Source organism: Haliaeetus leucocephalus, unplaced genomic scaffold, assembly GCF_000737465.1.
Source record: "Haliaeetus leucocephalus isolate CR32 unplaced genomic scaffold, Haliaeetus_leucocephalus-4.0 Scaffold251, whole genome shotgun sequence".
In the NCBI taxonomy this organism is placed as follows: Eukaryota; Metazoa; Chordata; class Aves; order Accipitriformes; family Accipitridae; genus Haliaeetus; species Haliaeetus leucocephalus.
The window spans coordinates 11,839,074-11,858,189 of NW_010972687.1; the positions used below are offsets into that span (position 1 = coordinate 11,839,074).

Sequence of the window (19,116 nt, forward strand, 5' to 3'; positions counted from 1 at the left end):
TAGCTTTGTCATAATTAACAAATATCTAGCATAACCTTTCCCCAAAAGGGCACATCCACCTGACCGATATATTTACACAACAAAGGCAAAAGGCATGTCTTCAAACAACAGCCTCCCAATCACAGTCAAGAGCAATTTTATCCATAGACTGCAAACTATAAATCTTCAATAATCGTAATGTTTACCTGAGCATCAAAAAATGGAATGGAAAGGAATTCTTTTATTTGGTTTTCCACTGGTTTGAAATGGAAACAAAAAATGTAATCACTTATTATTGGAAAATTTTCTTTTGCTACCTATCACTTTGATCCAGCTGTATTAGGTACACCAAACATTCGGAGAAACCTAGAACAGACTTAGACTTCCTTCTCCAAAGTCTTTGAAAGGAAGGATACTGATACTGATTGGAGTTATCTAATCTACGTTCTGATAGAGATTTTAAGTAGTCCTTTTTCAGAATCTTTGTATCTTTTTCTTTATTGTTACATGGACTTCAGGACCAATGAAACAATCTCCGGTCCAGCTTCAAAACAGGATGATGAACTCTGATTCAATTATTGAACAAAAGCCCAGGAAAGATCTTTCTCTGGCAGCAAGCAACAAAAAAGAGACTGGCCACATGGCAGTTAAGACATGCAATACAAACAACATTCAGCCAAAAGTGTTCCTTCTTGAAGCCCTGCCAGCAGAGAATAACAAATTAGGGCAAACAAGGGCTGATCTATTACTTTGAGGGCCCAGCTATTGAGACCTAATGGGGAAAAATGTTTTGAATGTAAAAGGCCACCCACATCCTTTAACAGAAAAAGTAGAAAAGATGACGAGATAATCAGTTAAAAACGGAAACTTGCATGCTTCTCACTGAGCTTTACTCAGGCAACAACCATCTCTACACTGAGCAAGGGCTAGGTAAAAACAGTGGATGAAAGACATACTGTCAGCAATAATGAGCTGACGAATATAATCAGATTTGTGTTAAGGAAAAAAAATTTTAGAAGCCTTGTAAATTTTGTCAAGGGCAAGAACATTTAAGTTCAGAGTGACATACAGCATATACAATTTGATACATCATTACATAAGGGAATGAATGCTTTGTACAATTGTGAGATGGAAAAGCTTAAGATAGTATTAAGGCTTCACTACCATTCCACTAGGATGAAAACAGAATACTATCTGATTCTCCTATTCTTCATTGCAATGATTTGCTTTAGTCTGCTTACATCACTTGGATTAGCCTAGCTTCAGTGAGCTGTGAATACTACCTAGAGCACATTTGCACAGAGGAAGATATGATTGGAACAGCTTTCTACATAATTATGAAACCTTAATAACGCTATTACTGTCAACAACTGCTATGAAGTGCCAGTTTAGTGCCCAGCATGTGCTCGCATGCAAGTCAAAAGCAGAACTGAGACCAAATCCCACATCATCTTTTAAATATTTTATCAGGTAGCTAGTCCTGATCTTCCCAGTAGTACTGAAATTGTGGCTGCTAGGCAATCCACAATAGCCTTAAACCCACCACCACCACCAAAAAGTGATACACCCCTCAGCTGTCATTATGGAGAAAATAACTGTCAAGATTCAGTTATGGATGAATATACTAGAATTTCAAGCTTATCATAGGATAAAGGCATGGATGCAGTTTTCAGGGATACAGCACAAAGCAAAAATGTCTTCATAGGGACTCAGCAAATCTAGGAAATCCCTTCAAGCAGGCAGAGATATGAAGAATCAAGTCTCCATTCAAAATAAATTATAACATGATATCTACATTTAGAAATAAAGAGATCTCTAATATTGATAGGAAACATCAGCCCCTAAGAAGGGATAACTCTGAGTGACAAAAAATGACAAACATCAATTAAATCCTATATAGTTAACTAAGAGGAAATCACAGTTCTGGACACAAAATGACTCATCTACCGAAGTCATAGCACATGAAAAATTGTGTGAAAAGTTTGAGGCATACAATATTACTGATGTAAGGAATGTTTCTTATCAGAGATTCATAATTCTGCAATACTCAGATATTTAAAGTCAAGGGGAAATGGGAAGGCAGTCTGGGATCCAACAAGAACAGCAGCTGTTTCTCTCAAATTTTAAACCAATTCTCAGTTACTTTATTTGTAAAAGATGATATCTCAAACAGATGACTATAACATCATTTCTTCACTAGTGGTGTCATGCGGCAACACCACAGATTATATACCCTGCTTTGTGAAATGAAGCATTTACCCAAAAAATTCAGAAGCCAATGAACAGCGACCAAACTAAATGCAAAAGCTATACACTTTGGATCTTAGGATTAGACCTCCAAAGAGGATAAGAAATAACCCAAAGAATCTCTCACTTACCAGAGAAAATCAACTTTTAACCAGTCTGTTTTGAATAATTACTAGAAAGAAGCAAAGTGAAAGATTTCACAACACATAAAATCAGCCTGGACTCCAAAGGCAGGAGGCATTATTCCACAAGTTTCTTTGAGCTTTTCAGTGGTTTGTTTTTGGTTTTGGGGGGTTTTTTGGGGGGCAGGGGAGGGGCAGGGAGAAGCCTGTATGAATTCCAACAGATCACTGCTGACCAGTGATCAGTGAGGGAATCTAGCCTTCTAAACGCTCTCTACTGATCAATGGGCTACCACCTCCTTTGTCAGAAATTAATTATGGTTCTAGGCTAATGAACAATCTATAAGATTGATATCAAAGACTCAACTTCATTCTGATATATAGACTTCTAACAAATCAAAATAGATACAGCACCTGGCTGATCACTTAAAGGACTAGCTTGATTAATTGAGAAAAGTTCCAGTCTTGACTTCAAGTCAAGGCTACAGGAAGCCAACTCTATGAAATCATTTGAGTACAAACACGCTGTGAATTCCATCACCTCTGGGAAGAGACCGGAAAGTTCACAAGAAGATGAGTCAATGCTTTCAGCTTGCAACCGTGCAGCTATTCATGTATTACTCTTTGGTTTCCATGCACAATTTCAAAATACCAATGCCTGTAAAGCACTGTTTCCAGAGGCTGATATTTAACTTAATACTTCTTAAAAAGAATGAAAAAACCCTTAGTAACACCTGCTTATGTCATAAAATCTCTTTAACTACAACATTAAAGTTATCAGTAAAGGAAAACTTCATTCTGACTACAGCATTAGATAAACTTCACTAAGAATCTTTATCATAGAAATCAGACTGCCCTCTTGTGGTCTACTTAAAAATGTATTATTAATTTACACTTAAATTTGCCATGCATGATTAAATTCTAATATGTTTATTTTCTCTTTCCACTATAGTGACAAGAACTAAAACAGATTATATCTAACTTCGCAACTCTCCTCCAAGACGAGCATCAGAAAGAGTAAGAAAACACGTAAAATTAATAAGAAACAAGCTATGAACTACAAACGCTACCAATCCTTAACAATTACACTAAAAAGTGTGTTAGAGGGTAACTGTTCTTCATAGTGGTGGAAATAATTTGCTGCTTATATATAGGACTATTTTAGCTGACTTACCAAACCAGTCTGAACACCTTTAAAGGCAGATCAAAGAAAGTTACTCACCAAAAGTACCATAGAATCCTCTAGGTCCACAAGTGCCAACACCATATTTCTTCAGAGATGCCTGGGCTGCGCTCTTTAACAGAAAAGAATTACATGAAATATTTATTCCTACATTAGATCTCTAACTCTTCTATACACTTCACACTGACAAGTTTATACCTATGTACACAGGCCAGTTCATGCATCATGTAACATGCCCTGCTATACAGAAAGTATAACACATACTGAATTCCATGAATTAATTTCACATCAAAACTATTTTAGACAAGTTTTTAAGCATCATTCATTGTATTCTCATGACTAAGGACATTAAATACTAATCTAACTTGATAATCAGCTAGTACACAGTAAATACACTAGATTAAACTTCAATAAAAAGATGAACTTAAATAGCACACAATTACAAGGTTTATAATCTTCCTTGCTGCTTTAGAAGTATACTTCCTTGACAAAGTTTGTGGTTTCTGAAGTAATTCTTAATTTCAAGACAACACACAAAGTAAAAGAGGAACAATCACACAAATACAATAACTGGAAGAACTCACCTTAACCTTTTCATTATCCAAAAGTCCAAGAAAGTTAAACGATGCAAAGTTTATACACTCCTTGCCATTAACAGTGATTATATGGGTGGGAGGACTGAAAAAAAAAATTACAGACCTATTGTTATGAATGAACAGTTGCCATTTTCATAAACAGTCAAACAGTACAGGAGTTTTGTTTCTCAATAGTAAAAAGCTTTTTCAAGATTCCTTCCTTCCACTTCTTTTGCAGCTGCCAATCAATATTTAAGTTCAGTGTAAAATCACAAATACACTACCATACTCAGCAAAAACTGTATTCCTCCAGTTTACCAAAGAAACTGTAAATACCTTCCTGAGATATTTAGTTTAATGATTCCTTGTTGAAAACTTAATTCACACAAAGGTGACTCCTGAAAAGATTAATCAAGCTTCTCCTTTAAAAGCAAAGTGATGTCTGTCTGAAATCAGGAATACTATAAATAAAAAGGAAATTTCACTGCTACTTAGTTCTGCGATAAAAATGAATTTAAAACCAATGTTTTTGTCATAAAGCAAACCCACAATACCAATCTTGTACTGAACAGGGCTCCCAAAACATAGGTACTAGCTGTAAACAGACAAAAAAGTATTGTATTATCTGTCATCTCAAGTTTCCAATTCTGTTTAGTCCATAACAGTTTGAATAACTCATGTAGTCAGGAAACACAGAAAGTGTGAAAACACCCAATATTAACAAAGCAACAAGAGCACAATATACATGAAGCAAAGGGCAGAGAAATTTTCTGCCCTAAAAAATTATGATTTAGATAAAGTTATTAAAAAACTGAAGATAAAAATAGCTATTAATGCTTTAAACACAAGCATTGCATCTGTGTGCTGTATTCTAAAAGCAATCCTGTTCTGGCAGTTATACACTTCAATACTACAAAATCAAACGTTTCAGTTAATCACTCAGGGTGTTGAGAAGTCTCAAAGCTAAGCCAAATACAAAACCTTATGTCTGCCCATTTCTGTATGCATTGTCAAATATTAGAGTTGAGATCCTACACTATTCCTCAAACACAATAGTTTCAACAAGCTTTTCCCATGTGGAAACTAGCACTGAGCAATTTTCACAATCAAAATTAAACAGGGCTGCTCAAATGTCAAATGCCCGTGGACAGCTGCTAAAAATCTGGTTGCTGACAATATTTCAATGGGTACAATAGGTGTGCAAAGCAAATAAACTTTAAGTCCAAGCTATTCACTACAAGTTAAGGAAAACACTGAACTGCCTGAACCTCATTTAAAAAACTGCTTGATTTTGGTTTATATCTGTAAATAAAAATTAAGCACATGTTGCTTCAACCAAGCAATTGCAAAGCTTACAAAACAGCTTTTGAAAGCTTTCTACTAACACAGTGCATGTGTCATGCATCTTCATCACTGTCATTTCATGACATTACACTGACACAAGCTGAACCAGACCCCACAAAGGAGCAGTCCTGCATTACTGCAGTGCATCTTCTGCATCGTACTAGCATTATACAAATGTGCTGCAAACTGTCTTGGGGCAATCACTGCCATACCTGGATCTGTTCCCCTGTCTTGCTCATCAATGAGCTGTACCAAATGTTGGAAGTCCTATTAACTGAAACAACTACTTAGGTTCGCAGATATTCACAAGAGCAGACCTATATGTTTTGGCACTAACACATGATTCAGTATATTCCCAGCATACTATCAAACCTGGTAAATTTACAGCAATTTGCCCCCACGGCTCCACTTCTCAAACCTAGAAAATACAATTATGTTCACCAACAACTTGCCCCTAACAAAATTACAGCCCTCATGAAAACATGGCCACACTTTGCTATCAGGATTTTACCCAGACTTCTAAAGGAAGACTCATGGTTAGGCAGAAAACCCTCATGGAAAACTTTATTCCAGTGAACAATTATATCCAAAACACAGATGCTAACAGTACCATAAAACCTTCTTTGCAATGTCAAAAACAAGTCTTTGCAAAAGGAAAACAGTGAAACATTTATTTCTTTACAGTTTCATGTATCTCCCTTCCCCTAGTATAACACAGTTTGTTAGGTATTATGGTTAGGGACAACAGTTATGAGATACTGAGTAATCCAGCTGAAACTGTAAATAAAAATAGAATGTCAAGCCATATTCAAAGAACTTGCAAGTCCTTCAGAATTGTGTCTTTTAGGGACTGAAAGCACTCCATCTGTACTTGGACCTCTCACTTATCTCTTAAGTGCTGCATTTATTGAAATATCACAGAAGATGATAGAGTTAAAAGCCAGATCATTAGTGCCTTTTTATTTTAAAGCAAAATGAGAATCAGCATGAGAATTTTGTAGACATATTGTTTTAGGAAATAGGTTTACATTTTCTGAATGAGATATTGTACAACTAAGCTATCTTGCATAGATTAGTTCACAGAAAGGCTACCACAAGAACTAACTAATTTCTGGACTGTGACTGAGCCATCACGGGCAACTTCTTCACTGCTGATTCAAGATTGGTCACTTCCTTTGTATGGACAAGTCTCTGCATTATTGGCTTTGCTTATCCTTTGGCAATGTTACTGGGATTATGCAAATGTTCAGCAGAAAGGAGCATGCTAACGTAAGGCACAAACTGCCTTGCATATTGAGGAAGGAGGAAGTCTGCCTCCCCCACACAGTGAGTGAAAATTTTTACTGAAATATTTAATACTTCCTAAGTGGTTATGAGCCTATATAAACCCTATCTACACATTACTGCAAATATGCAATATTCAACCACCACATACCAAGATAATTAAGATTTATGTAAATCACCATTTATGGTAGACATTAACACATGAAAATCACTGAAAGAAGACTACTTCATTAGTACCAATAGGGTCCCCCTAAAATACTAATTAAAAAGTGGATAGAAATGCTCTTGAACTGGAATTAGGATGCAGACACTTTCATTTCTGTATTAATTCTGCAACGTGTTTTTTTATACCCCAAGTTACAATCTCATAGCTGTTGAGCAACTTACGGGAAGGTAGTTAGTTGGGAAGACAAATGCCAAGTTTTCCCCATAGCCACTGTGAAGTTTAATAGCCACAACACATTAACATTCTGTCACAATACATTCCCTAGCTGTAAGCACTGGAAAGCTCTAAATAATTTAAACATTTTTTGAATCAATCTAAAAGATATATTTGTTCAGATTTTTTTGAAACATCCAACACTTCCTTTAAGTCCACAGTAGTGCTTGTTTCAAAATTCTGAACAGTAACAGAAGAATGTTAATCAACATCACAGTTGATTAAAATAGGCACCCCTTTTCTAAGGCAGACTTTTCCATGGTGGCAGAACCATCAAAATGGAGCTCCTTATGAAAGCAAATAATTGTGCTCTGTCACTAAATTATTTTAAAGTATTAGTGTCACTAGAAGGATATTAAGAATGCTTATATTGTAAAAGTTACTGAAATGAACAAATCTGAAGCTTCTGAAAGAAATTTCAAAGCAATTTCTGAAATACTGTGACTCTTGCCTAAGTCAGCACTCATTTTAAAAGCCTCGTAACACATAAGAAAGTAATGTTGAGCCATAATTTCCTCACAAAACAACTTTGCCATCAAGCATCTCCACTTCTAGTTGTCCAAAGAGCAACAACTTTTCATGAAATGCCAAGTGGCTAGCCATAAAATCAGTTTATTTTGAAGTGATTTGTGATGACAGTTTCCCCCCAACCCTTACACAGAAGTTGGTAATCACCTTTGGAGGTCTAAGTCGATGTATATAAAAAAATAAAACAAATTACTATCAAACAGTACAGAGCTACAATGAAGGCAAAGATGAACTGTCTCTCCCTCCACCCCCAATATTAAAAAAAAAAAATTAATAACAACGTTTAACGTAAGAAAGATGCTCTTAATAAGATAGTCTTGATATTGTTGCAAAAACAAGACCATCTCTTCAGTGGCAAATTCAGTCATGCTACCTAAAAATGCAATTCATTTACAAAAGGTTTTAAGGATATGGAAATGCTTAGTAAGAAATACACTTAAAATACTTGATGTCCATGTTTTGAGTTGAAATAAAAAACATAATTTATTTTCATTACATTTACCCTGAAACAATGTTGTAGTTGAGAGCTGGGTGATCTTTTGGAACAGGAGGTACAAGAGGCTCTGGCTGCCATTCTTCAATCAACTCTTCTTTTTCCTAGGCAGGAGAAAAGAAACACTGCTCAAAAAGGATTTCCATTAAAAAAGATTATGTGCTAATAAACAGTTGGTAATAGCTGTATGAGAAATTATGTATGCTAACGTAAGTCACCTTTCTGAGACACTCAGAATTGGCATTACCTCAGTATGTTCAATTGAGGGGCTCTAAATTTTTCAGAGAGGAAGAGATGTAAAGAAAGATAACCAGTTGTGCCTGTGCATTAAAGATCTCATGATATAGTAATCAAGAGAAGAGATACTAACTTGGTGTCCGTACCAAATTTTAGTCAATACTGTTTCATTCAATCTATTAATTCTGCAAGTCCTCCTCTACAGTTTATGTAATTGAATACAAATTACATAATAATTGAATATCAATTGCTCCACTTTATATTCTCAAGTCTTCAACAGCGCTGTTTAAACAACTGGGGCATTAAAATACTTCTGAAAGTAACACATATGTGAGCAGGGCACAATGGAGAAAACCTGCCAAATGCTCAAGAAATGGTAACAACTACTAAACCATGTATCTCCCACCTAACCATGGAGGAATACTGAATGCATATTCTTTTTCAAAGTGCTTTAAACTATTTGGGAGAACCTCAGATCATTTTCCAAAGGACATGCAGTGGACCAGCATAACAGGTGCATTAGACTAGATCCACATCAATTAGCAACCATTCAGGCAAATCACCAAAATCATCCTTCATATCACAAAAGCAGAACTTTCCCAGAGGATTATTTAATAGTACAGCAAGATACACCTAATAACATATTTAACACACTAACTTTGAATAGTATGATTACAATGTGTTTTTATTTCTCTATTATTTCAAAAAGCAGCAGAATATTTAAGGCTACTTATTTCAATACCAAAGTATAAATTCTGCAATCGATTTTTGAAAACACCACAGCAATATCTTTTCCCAATTTTATTTTTTCCAAATACACTTTTCAAAGCCTTCAAAGTACAAAAGCAAATGAAAATATGAAACAATCAAAAGGAAAAACTACATGCAACATATGCCTCCTGCATTTTCATCATTTTTCTTTTACTAAGCTAATGAATAACTTTGTTTCTAGGTATTTCCAGAGTACTAATTAATATCCCAGGAGTTCCACAAAGGTCTATCTCAAAACACAAATGGAAATTTCAATAGCCGTGTAATTCAGAAAAGATCCTTTTTATGTAAGCATAGTCACTTCTGTTTCTAATATATTGCAGATGTACTTTAAACACCTTTTTATTTAACTTTCTCATGTTAGATTTCTTACTGAAATTTAACCCACGGGGCATATATTTTAAAGGAAATAAAATGCCATTCATATGTGCAACAGAATTGAATATATTCAATATTTTGAAGTGGCTACACTTATGTTAGAAAACGTGCTTAGTTTCTTTAGCCACCATAGGACAGACCCCAGCTGGAGCCTTGCATGCAGTTGTGTATGCATTGAAATGCTGTTTCACATATTAAGGAAAGCATTAAAGTAGGGGGGCTTATTAATTTACCCTGTACTAGAGCCACTCATGGCATGTCAAATAGCAGATTTGAATACTTCAATTAAAAAAATCCAAACAGATAACTGAGCACCAGAGAATAGAACAATAATATTACTATTGACTACTACTCATTACTGCATTCTATTATCAAACATCATGTTTGACATGACTCAGCAAATACCTCAAGAACCCTATGGGAGAAGATTACCAGATGATACACCCCATAAAGGTTAACATCCAACACAGTACCAAAATGGTGGAAAAGTAGTAGCCAAATTCAGGTTAATCTCAGAGTGGAACCACAACCATATCCCTGTATGCTGAGCTCCATTGATCCGAGACAGAGAGTGGCAATTCCATCCTCATCTCAGAACCAGTACCAGTGCGCATCTCTATACCATACCACTATTTGAAAAAAAAGTATCAAAGACATAAATTAACACTAAGTGTGCTGACCCACAGCACTGCAAGCCAGCAGTGGCTACAGCACAGTCCTCTCCCAGTCACAAATACACTCCTGTTGCTTGTGTTGGCATAGGCAACCAGACAATAACCTTGTCCAGAAAAATGATCCAGATGAAAACTAACTCAGCAAAAGCAGGATGGATGTATAGCTAAACTAGATCCTACAACAAACTAGTTCTAACCTAGACTGGCTGATGCTACTGGGAAACCATATCTGGAATTACAGTTGCCCAGTAGTATCTTACACCTTTTCACAAGAGTTCAAAAAAAACTTCTGAAAATCAGAAAGCAGGATGCATGCTCCTGCAGCTTTCACTCTGCTCCTACAACAGTTGGTGTTGAAAGGCCCCAAATCCCTTATGTACAGTATAGCTTGCATCAACAGTCTTGTTTTCATTTTAGAGCACAGGGTCAGGGGTTTTTTGGGTTTGGTCGTTGTTTTTTGTTTTAATTAGAAAGCAGAATAAATCAGGTGAGAAGTGGTGCAGCCTGTCAGTTATGGAAGGATAAATAAGAAAAGCATTAGATGACATCAAATGCCTAAAGGGGAAAGACTTAGGAAGCATGGTGTTTCTTCTGTTTAAGACCTGAACACAAATAACATATGAACAGCTTTTATACAACATAGTTCAAAGGCAGAGCAGGCAACATAACATACCTCTTCTTCAAAGAGGGCAGAATTAAAGCTGTGCAAGTCTGATATTTTTGAACTAAAGGTACAAAATATCACCAAGCAGCTTAGCAACTGATACACAGATTCAATTAAAATCTTTTTGTTGTGGAGTCTAGCAGAAAGGAAAAAGTATTTATAGAAGGACACTGTAACTACAATAAATTAGCATAGTACAATTGCAGTTGAGATCTGTGAACATAAAGATAATGAGTAATTCCTAATTACTACTTCTGTCTCCCATTCATACTAAGTTGTAAGAAGTTTCCATTCTTCCCTTTGAAGTGTTTGCAGCACAGAAACTAACAGCATAGGTGACAAGCCACAGATGAGATGTGGCGATATCCTGATTTTTTTATTAGCACAAAATAAAATTTACATGAGAAGACTAATCCTCATTTCAAGCAACACCATTTCACTAATTCTAGCTCACATTCATTCTCCTCCTTCTCCTCACAAGGTATTTTGCTTTTTGATGGGCACAGGAACGTAAACAACAAACAATTGCATCTTCATGTCTTATGTTTCCACATGTACTTAGCACAGGCAGTAGCCTACCGAAAGCTTCTGTCACAGAAGTTCCTTTATTATGGTGGGGGATTGGAGATATTGGTGATTAAAATGAGTACCAATCTCAACCTAAAATGGCCATCTGCGATGCAGATGGGACAGTCCATACCCCTTCCTCCTGCCATTCACCAAATATCTCAGTACACTGTCCTGTCCTGCTGACTTTTCAGGGTAAACATGACCATCTCCCTCTGACCAAAAATACAGAGTAGAAGCAGGCTTTCATACAGTTACCCCTCATTCAGAACAGCACTTATCTTCCACCTCCTAAACAGGCACCAAATTTCAGACCAGTATCAAGAATAAAAATGTAAATTTTGAAACATATAGAGAAAACAGATTTTAATTCACAATTTAACATCCTCAATATACAGTTGATTTGCTTATTTCTCCTCAGTTCACTGTACTGAAAATATCCACTTGAAAAGAATGAACTCAAAACTTTCAATTTCCACTCTCTCAGGCTGTCACGTAAGTGAACTCATCTCTCAGCTCTTCACCTTTCCCTTTTATAATTCCTTTTAATTTATATAGACATAAATGTTAAAAATATAAATATCAATATAGAATTTATGTATTTTATTTTTATGACTAATATACAATACACATGAAAATATAAGATATAAAATGTTTATAGGTATATTTATAAATTATAATATACACACCTACTTATACATTTGTGCATATATATAAATATTTTAAAAATATTTATCTAAATACACACATACACATATATAAATAAAATGGGTTTGGGTGGTTGTATTTAGTTGGTTGTGGTTTTTACTTTCTAAACACTAGATGCCTTGGGTAAGAGAAATACTTGTGTGTAAACATATCCAACCCAAATTTTTTTAAGAAGATGCCTTGCTGACCCTTATTTTTAAGAAAAGGTAGCAATTATGTTCATGAAGACGGTTCCTAGCTAGCACTAGTGTTTTGAAACAGTGTCATACACACATCTGTGTTGATATCCAAAAGATGAATAATATTTTTTTATTTGCTGGTCCTCAAATAACAGGTCTTTAATTTCACAGTATTTATAGAATCATATATCAGCATGGCATAAATTGGCACAAACAATGGGCATACCAGTTAGAAATTTCTCTCTTTCAAACTATGCTAATATTTAGGAGAATCTTTAACTACATAGGTAGTCTTGGCTCAAAATGACTGAAAACCTTTACAAGAACAGACTTCATCTGCTCTTCCCTGGAGAACAACATCTGATCAATCTCTGAATGCTATTCCTGCAAGAAAGCGTTCTTGTGGTCTACAGTATTTCTCAGCCATGCGTTAAACATTTGTCTCTGACAGGAACTTTCCAGTCTCCTGACTAATATTACTCTAATAAAACTGTTCCCATGCTACTACAGCACTGAAAATTCTAAAACAAAAAAAAACCCAACTATTCCTCCCATCCACAAACGGTAAGACATGTCTCCTACTAGGACTTCAGAGATTTTGAAAGAAAAGCTCAGTATCATTTATTGCAGAGTGAAAGACACATAAATCTGGAGGGCAAGGCTGGAGAGTGGGCTTGTAGCTAAATGATGCCATTCAATCTCCCACAGCACACTTCAGTCCTTAGTGGCACTTTGCTGCTTTTCTATAGATTTTATTTGGGGTGAAAAGCCCCTAAGAATCTATATGTCTAGCACCCTATCTGGCCACAGACTTATCTGTACTTCCCCAAAATCCCAAGCTGTCAGGAACTTACAGTCAAAGAGCAGTACTCCACCTTTTTAGTTAATGATTTGGGAGATCTCATTATTTTGGAACAGAACCAATAGGAATACCTACAAACACTGTTATTAAAGGATGACAGACAGACAGACAGTTGAAAGACGATTCCTGCACTGGATTTCGTAGTACTCTTGCTACACATTTGACTAAACGCAGAAGCCACCTTCAGGGTGGATTTCTTCAGTGTTTTAGAAGTGTGACTCCTAAGTGCACTACGTTGCATAATATATCATCAACCTCTGGTTCCCCAGGACAGACTGGTCCTGACAGATCACATTCTGATGGCTGTGCAATAGTGGTATTTTCTGTAATATTTATTACGCAGAGCCAGCTCTCCTCTGGCAGCATCCCCAACAATAATTCACAAAGAAACTCCAAGTATCATTACATGAGTGGCTGACATAAAGGCAGCCTAAGCTCCACCACCTGAGCAAGCCTATCTCCAGTGCCTGTACCTGAGCAACCCAGTATTTCCTTCTGGTGTGGTAAAGGCTGGAAATCACAGCATGAATCAAACCAGAACAAATCAGAAGGCAAATCAGCAGTCTCCTCGCTGAACAGCAGGCACGTTACTACACACAGCTCAACACACACACAGAAGCCTGGCTGTGTGGGATCCCACACTGTACGAAACAGACTGTACTGCGTCTGGCTGGGATGGTATTAACTTTCTTGATAGCAGCTGGTATAGCGCTCTGTTTGAGATCTGTGACCAAAACAATGTTGATAACACACCAATGTTGTAGCTCGTGCTGGACGGTGTTCGCACAGTGTTCAGGCCTTCTGTATCTCACTCTGCCCCCACAGTGAATAGACTGGGGGATGCACAAGAGGTTGTGAAGGGACACAACCAGGCAGGTGACCCGAAGTAACCAAACAGATATCCCATACCATATAATGTCACACTCAGCAATAAAAGGGAAAAGAAGGGATTCAGGAAAGTTAGCCATCTTTTGCTCTGGAACTGGCTGGCTGTAGTGAGCGATTGCCTTTGCATCGCTTGTCTTGTTTCTCTCTTCTTCCACTTCTCCTTTGCTTATTAAACAATTTTACCTTCACCTACAAGTATTCTTGCTTTTACTCTTCGTTTCCTCTTTCCCTGTCCCACTGGGGGTGGTGGAGAAGGTGAGCGAGGAGCTGTGTGGTGCTTAGCTGCCTACTGGGGTTAATCCACAACATGGACCAGCGTCAACTATCTGTGGATTTTTAGTGAAGATTAAGGTGGGTTTTCTTTCCCCCACAGCTATTCCCCTACACAAAATAAATGAGCTCTTTTCATAGCAATTACTTACATTGTAGAAAAAGAGATGGAATCACTCCACACCTCTGATGTATCAGTCTGCTTAAGTCCTTCAACTGTAGAAGACTTATTCACACTTCCATTTCACCGTTGTATTTATGCTTACTTTCAATAAGCTATCTGTAGACAAGACATTCCCTTCCAAATACAGTTCTTCCTATAGAAAACACTGCTTCCATCTTCAGGGGTCAATGGTAAAACCAATTAGACTAACTTAAATCTCCTTCATCGTCAGCCAACCTGAACATACCATCAGACCAAAGAGCACTCCCCCATACTATTCTTTTTGCCATCAAGATCCAGCTAACAAAGAGCTAGAGTGGCAGATGTCTTCAATATCTCGAGTCAAAGCCTTTGCTGTAAGACAGCTCTTAGCACTCTCTTTTTTTTTTTCTTCTGTGCGTTGCAACTGTGAATCAATGTATCGAGTATCTATACAATGCAATTCTTGATCACTTGGACTTTTTGCTAGTATTCACATTGGATCCACCCCTGAAGCTCAGTAAAGTTTGTATAAATCTCATCGTAAGTATCACAGCAATAATGTATTTGCGTGCTTCTGTTCTTCAAAAAGCCTGCTACTGCTGTCCCACCAGTGAACTTTACTATTGTCATCCTGCAAAAGCAGGACTGTTATTAAGCATGAGCCATTTCTAAATGTTTTTCCCCCTTTTGACCTCCTTCTAAATGCCTGCTTCCACTGAGATGCAGCAGACCAGCTACACTGCCATCTCCCAATTGCTCATTGCCTCCAGTTAAGAAGATACAGAACAATTTTCTTCCCCGCATACCACTGTTCCAGATTTGTCTGAGCACTTTCTTAAACACCTCAGCTTCAGCAAAATGGTCTGTTAGTGAACGAAGGAGGTGACCTGCAACTGGATGATAACATTCAAGATGCACATAGAAATATCTGAGTGTAATCCTTAGTCTGTAAGGAAGAGATAGTTTTCAGCTTTTTCAGGTCACCAGTTATGCAACAGTAGCAAAGAGCCTTTTCCCACCATCTACCGCAGAGGGAATGAATCTTTCAAAAGAAAAAAGTTATCCTCCAAAATATCAGAGATCAAAACCATCTGATGCATAAAAACTCTACTAAATGAACTATCATAGTTTCTGAATGGACAATCAGGGGCTACTTCAAAGCTGCAGCATGTCTTCATAGATGATCTGAACATTCGACGCTTCACCACACTGGACTTCCATTTGCGTTCACTCCTCCTCAGTATTCTTATCAAAAGTAGCAAACTTAAAAAATCCCAGGATCAATTCAAACCCTTCCAAGCACAAAACTGAACTGGCATTTCTTGATTCCCACTCAGCTCACTTTTTGCCTCCAATGTTAAATGCCTCCAATAAATACCTGCTAAAGTGTACCCTAGAATGCTCTAAGCTCATTTAGTAAGTACTCCCCAAAAGAGGACACTGCCTGCAGATTTGCTCGCATTTAGAGCTTTCTGCCTATAGTCCCTGCATCCTGTTCACTGATGCATTACACTGCGCTCACTGAGCCTATACACTTAACAGGTATCCTTAGCGAGAATAAGATCAGGAAGCATGCAAGTGTTTGGTATATATGGGAATGACAAGGTGACACACCCATAAATGTTTCACAAACCTTTCTCAGTACCATGAACAAATTCCAGTGTTTTATCCCATTCATAAAGGGTACCATTCCTCTGAAGTTCTAGCAAACTAAGCCTGTTTGCTATACGGGACTTCAGATCATTCAGAACAACCTCTCACATATACAAGCTGGTTGTCTCATTAAAATACATTGCTACAGTTCATCTTTAACTGAGAAAAATTCCTGCGTCCTTGTTCACCTCACTATTTTCACATTCAGAGAGTGCATCCAATCATGCCTTGAATATATCCAATGGCATCCACTGACATTACGCAGCAAGCCCAATTACAGACCACATCTCAGACAAACTAGTCCAGGGACACCTCCAAAACAAACTCTACTCATTCCTGATAGCCTCCAGCCAGAAGTCAGGGAGAAATTCCAGTCTTCACAATTACAGCCTTTTTTTTTTTTTTTAATTTGAGAGAACTACATTGCAAGAGAAGAAAACTGCTGCTAAACTACAAAGTTTTCTGGAACCCACTTAACACAGATACCACATGTATGGACTGATCATTTTCCTACTTGCTACATTCTTACAGTTCGTTTTGTTTGGTGTTTTCTTTTAGTATAGCTTCCATTTTTAAAAAAGAAGCCATCCATTGAGTAGAGCTAATGCCAGCTTTTCATAGCTTAGCAGTCACAGTCACGTCAGTTCTTTTATATTTCTCAGACTCTCAAACACAGAGCTACTTTAAAAGCACCAACTGAAGCGTTTAAGCAACGAGCAGTTTCTTAGCCCAAAGTAAGCTTACCCTTTGAAATACTAAGAAAAAAACAGCATGATTTGTGATGCAGCAGCAGTTCAACAGCCAAATATATCAATAGCTATAAACTGTTTCTCTAAAGAAAAATATTTTTCCACCATACCTTAGGTGTTAGATCAGATCGCTCTTGAAGCTTGTATGTCTTGGAGAAAAGAAGTCTGATTATCCACAGAATTAGAATTCCTTCCAAAATGAGATGGTAAGCAGGAGCCTGAAAACAAAAGCACAAAAATAAGTCTACACAGAATTCTATTTGAATCGGTGCAACACTACACAACAGTTCTGTCTCTACTAGTACGCTCAGAAAAAAACCAAAGCTGATCATCAGCTGATGTGTATTTCTAAATCAGTAAAAATTATATCAAAGTGGATTGCTTTGCAACTACTACTTGTAGCTGTTAACTTGCATTTGAATGGATTTATTCTGTTGTTAATAAACAAGACACACTCTAAACTGATAAGTGTTTTCAGTTCCACACATGCACATAAATTGAATATTGCGAGTAAAGGCAGGTAAGCTGTATGGCTTGCACCAGTATCTGTGAAGGTAGAAAGCTTTTGCAACAAGCAGAAGCCTCCCGAGAGCTTGAAGGTCTGTGTCATCTATACACACCCACTTCAAACCTACATTCTTACAGCTTATGGTCCACCAGCAGTGACAGCTACTATTATTTATAAAGAAACCTAATCCTGTTCTCATAGCCCATTTTTGTTAGTTTCACAGGCACTTTGAGCAGGTATAACCCAACACAGTCACCAGAAGCAGTTTTGTCCCTGTGTCATTGACTTTCTTGAGTGGACACAATATTTAGGAATATATACAGCAAAGAGTGTTGAACCAAGTTAAAATCAGCCTCTTTGGGTGCTTGGAGGGAGGAAAGTCAGTCTCCTCTGGCAGCACAGCTCATTTAAAATAGATGTGGAGTTACGGCATCAGCATTTGACACCTAGTTTTAATGATGGGTTTAGTTACTCCGTTTCAGAAAGGCTCCTGTCTACACTGTGGATGCCTACTATTTTTAAAAGACCCAATGTGTACACACACCAGTGCACTCGCTCTTCAACTCGGCGGAAGAGCTCCCTCCCACACATGAACGTTTTCTATCGGGATCTGACCGCCCAACAAAGGAAGTGGAACGCACCACACATCCAGAAACTAAACGAATTTGAACACAAGTTTTTAAAACCAGTAAGGAGTCCTACCGCATATCAAACCACGAATAATGAATTTATCGGTTGCAGAGTACTTTTCAGTTCACCAAACCTATTAAGAATACATACGTACACCGTGACATCTAAAGAACACACAGTGTTGTAGCAAAAGAAGTCCACACAAGCTACTTCCCTGTGCTTTTCAGTGCCCACAATTGCTCCGAATTCAGCATACAAGACTGTGCCACCAGCCTGAGTAGCTAAGCGCTTCTACATCTGTACGGCAAACCCTAGCATAAATCCTTAAAAAGTTACCAACCTTTGCCAAAGGAAGGGAGGGAAACAGGCTGTCGATGCAAGAACACCGCCTACCGTCAGGACATCCTTTTTAATATCACGAAACAAAGCCTGGATACAAGCATGCCACGCTGATCCCCTCCCGGAGAGAACGCAAGCACAAACGTCCAAAAGTTGTGCCTTCTTTCGCAAACAACGTTTCTAAGTTACAAACCCCGACCTTACACTCCAAGAACACTGTGACGCTTATCAAGGGCTAATGCCCCGGCACACACCTTAAACGTAGCCTTGTCGACGGAAACGGGGAAAATCGTACGCGCGTGCCCCTAGTCTTCGCCCGCCTACACCCGCGCACCGCTCTCCCAGGGCGGTCTCGCACGGGCGGCACCCATCCGCAGCCGGATCCCGATCCGCGGCGGGCAGGGCCGGGCCGGGCCCCGCACCGCCCCGCCAGCCGCCACCCAGCGAGGCTGGCCGGTTACCCGCCCCGGCGGCAGGTCCGGCTCTGCCTTCCCGCTCCCCGCACCCGAAGCCAGCGGCCCAGGGACGGGGCAACTTCACGCCCGTCACCCAAGCTCCGACAGCCACGGGGGGCGGGGGGGCCGTCCGCCTCGGGGCGAGCGGTGGGAGCCCTTCGCCACACCCGCCCGCTCAACCCCGGCGGCGGGACAGCGCCCCGGGCCCGCGCGGCCCCAGACCGCACCTCGTAGAAGGCCTGCAC

At 38.4% G+C, this 19,116-nt stretch overlaps 1 protein-coding gene across 1 annotated transcript in view; it reads right to left on the reverse strand.

Annotated features, from left to right (window-relative positions):
• SPTLC1 (serine palmitoyltransferase, long chain base subunit 1) overlaps positions 1-19,116 on the reverse strand; it is a 39,078-nt gene that overhangs the window by 19,438 nt on the left and 524 nt on the right. The window contains exons 2-6 of the mRNA XM_010568751.1: positions 19,099-19,110; positions 17,050-17,157; positions 8,204-8,298; positions 4,116-4,209; positions 3,571-3,643 (exon numbers count right to left, since the gene is read on the reverse strand). Coding sequence (XP_010567053.1) covers positions 3,571-3,643; positions 4,116-4,209; positions 8,204-8,298; positions 17,050-17,157; positions 19,099-19,110 — 382 coding nt within the window. The remainder of the gene's footprint in view (positions 1-3,570; positions 3,644-4,115; positions 4,210-8,203; positions 8,299-17,049; positions 17,158-19,098; positions 19,111-19,116) is intronic.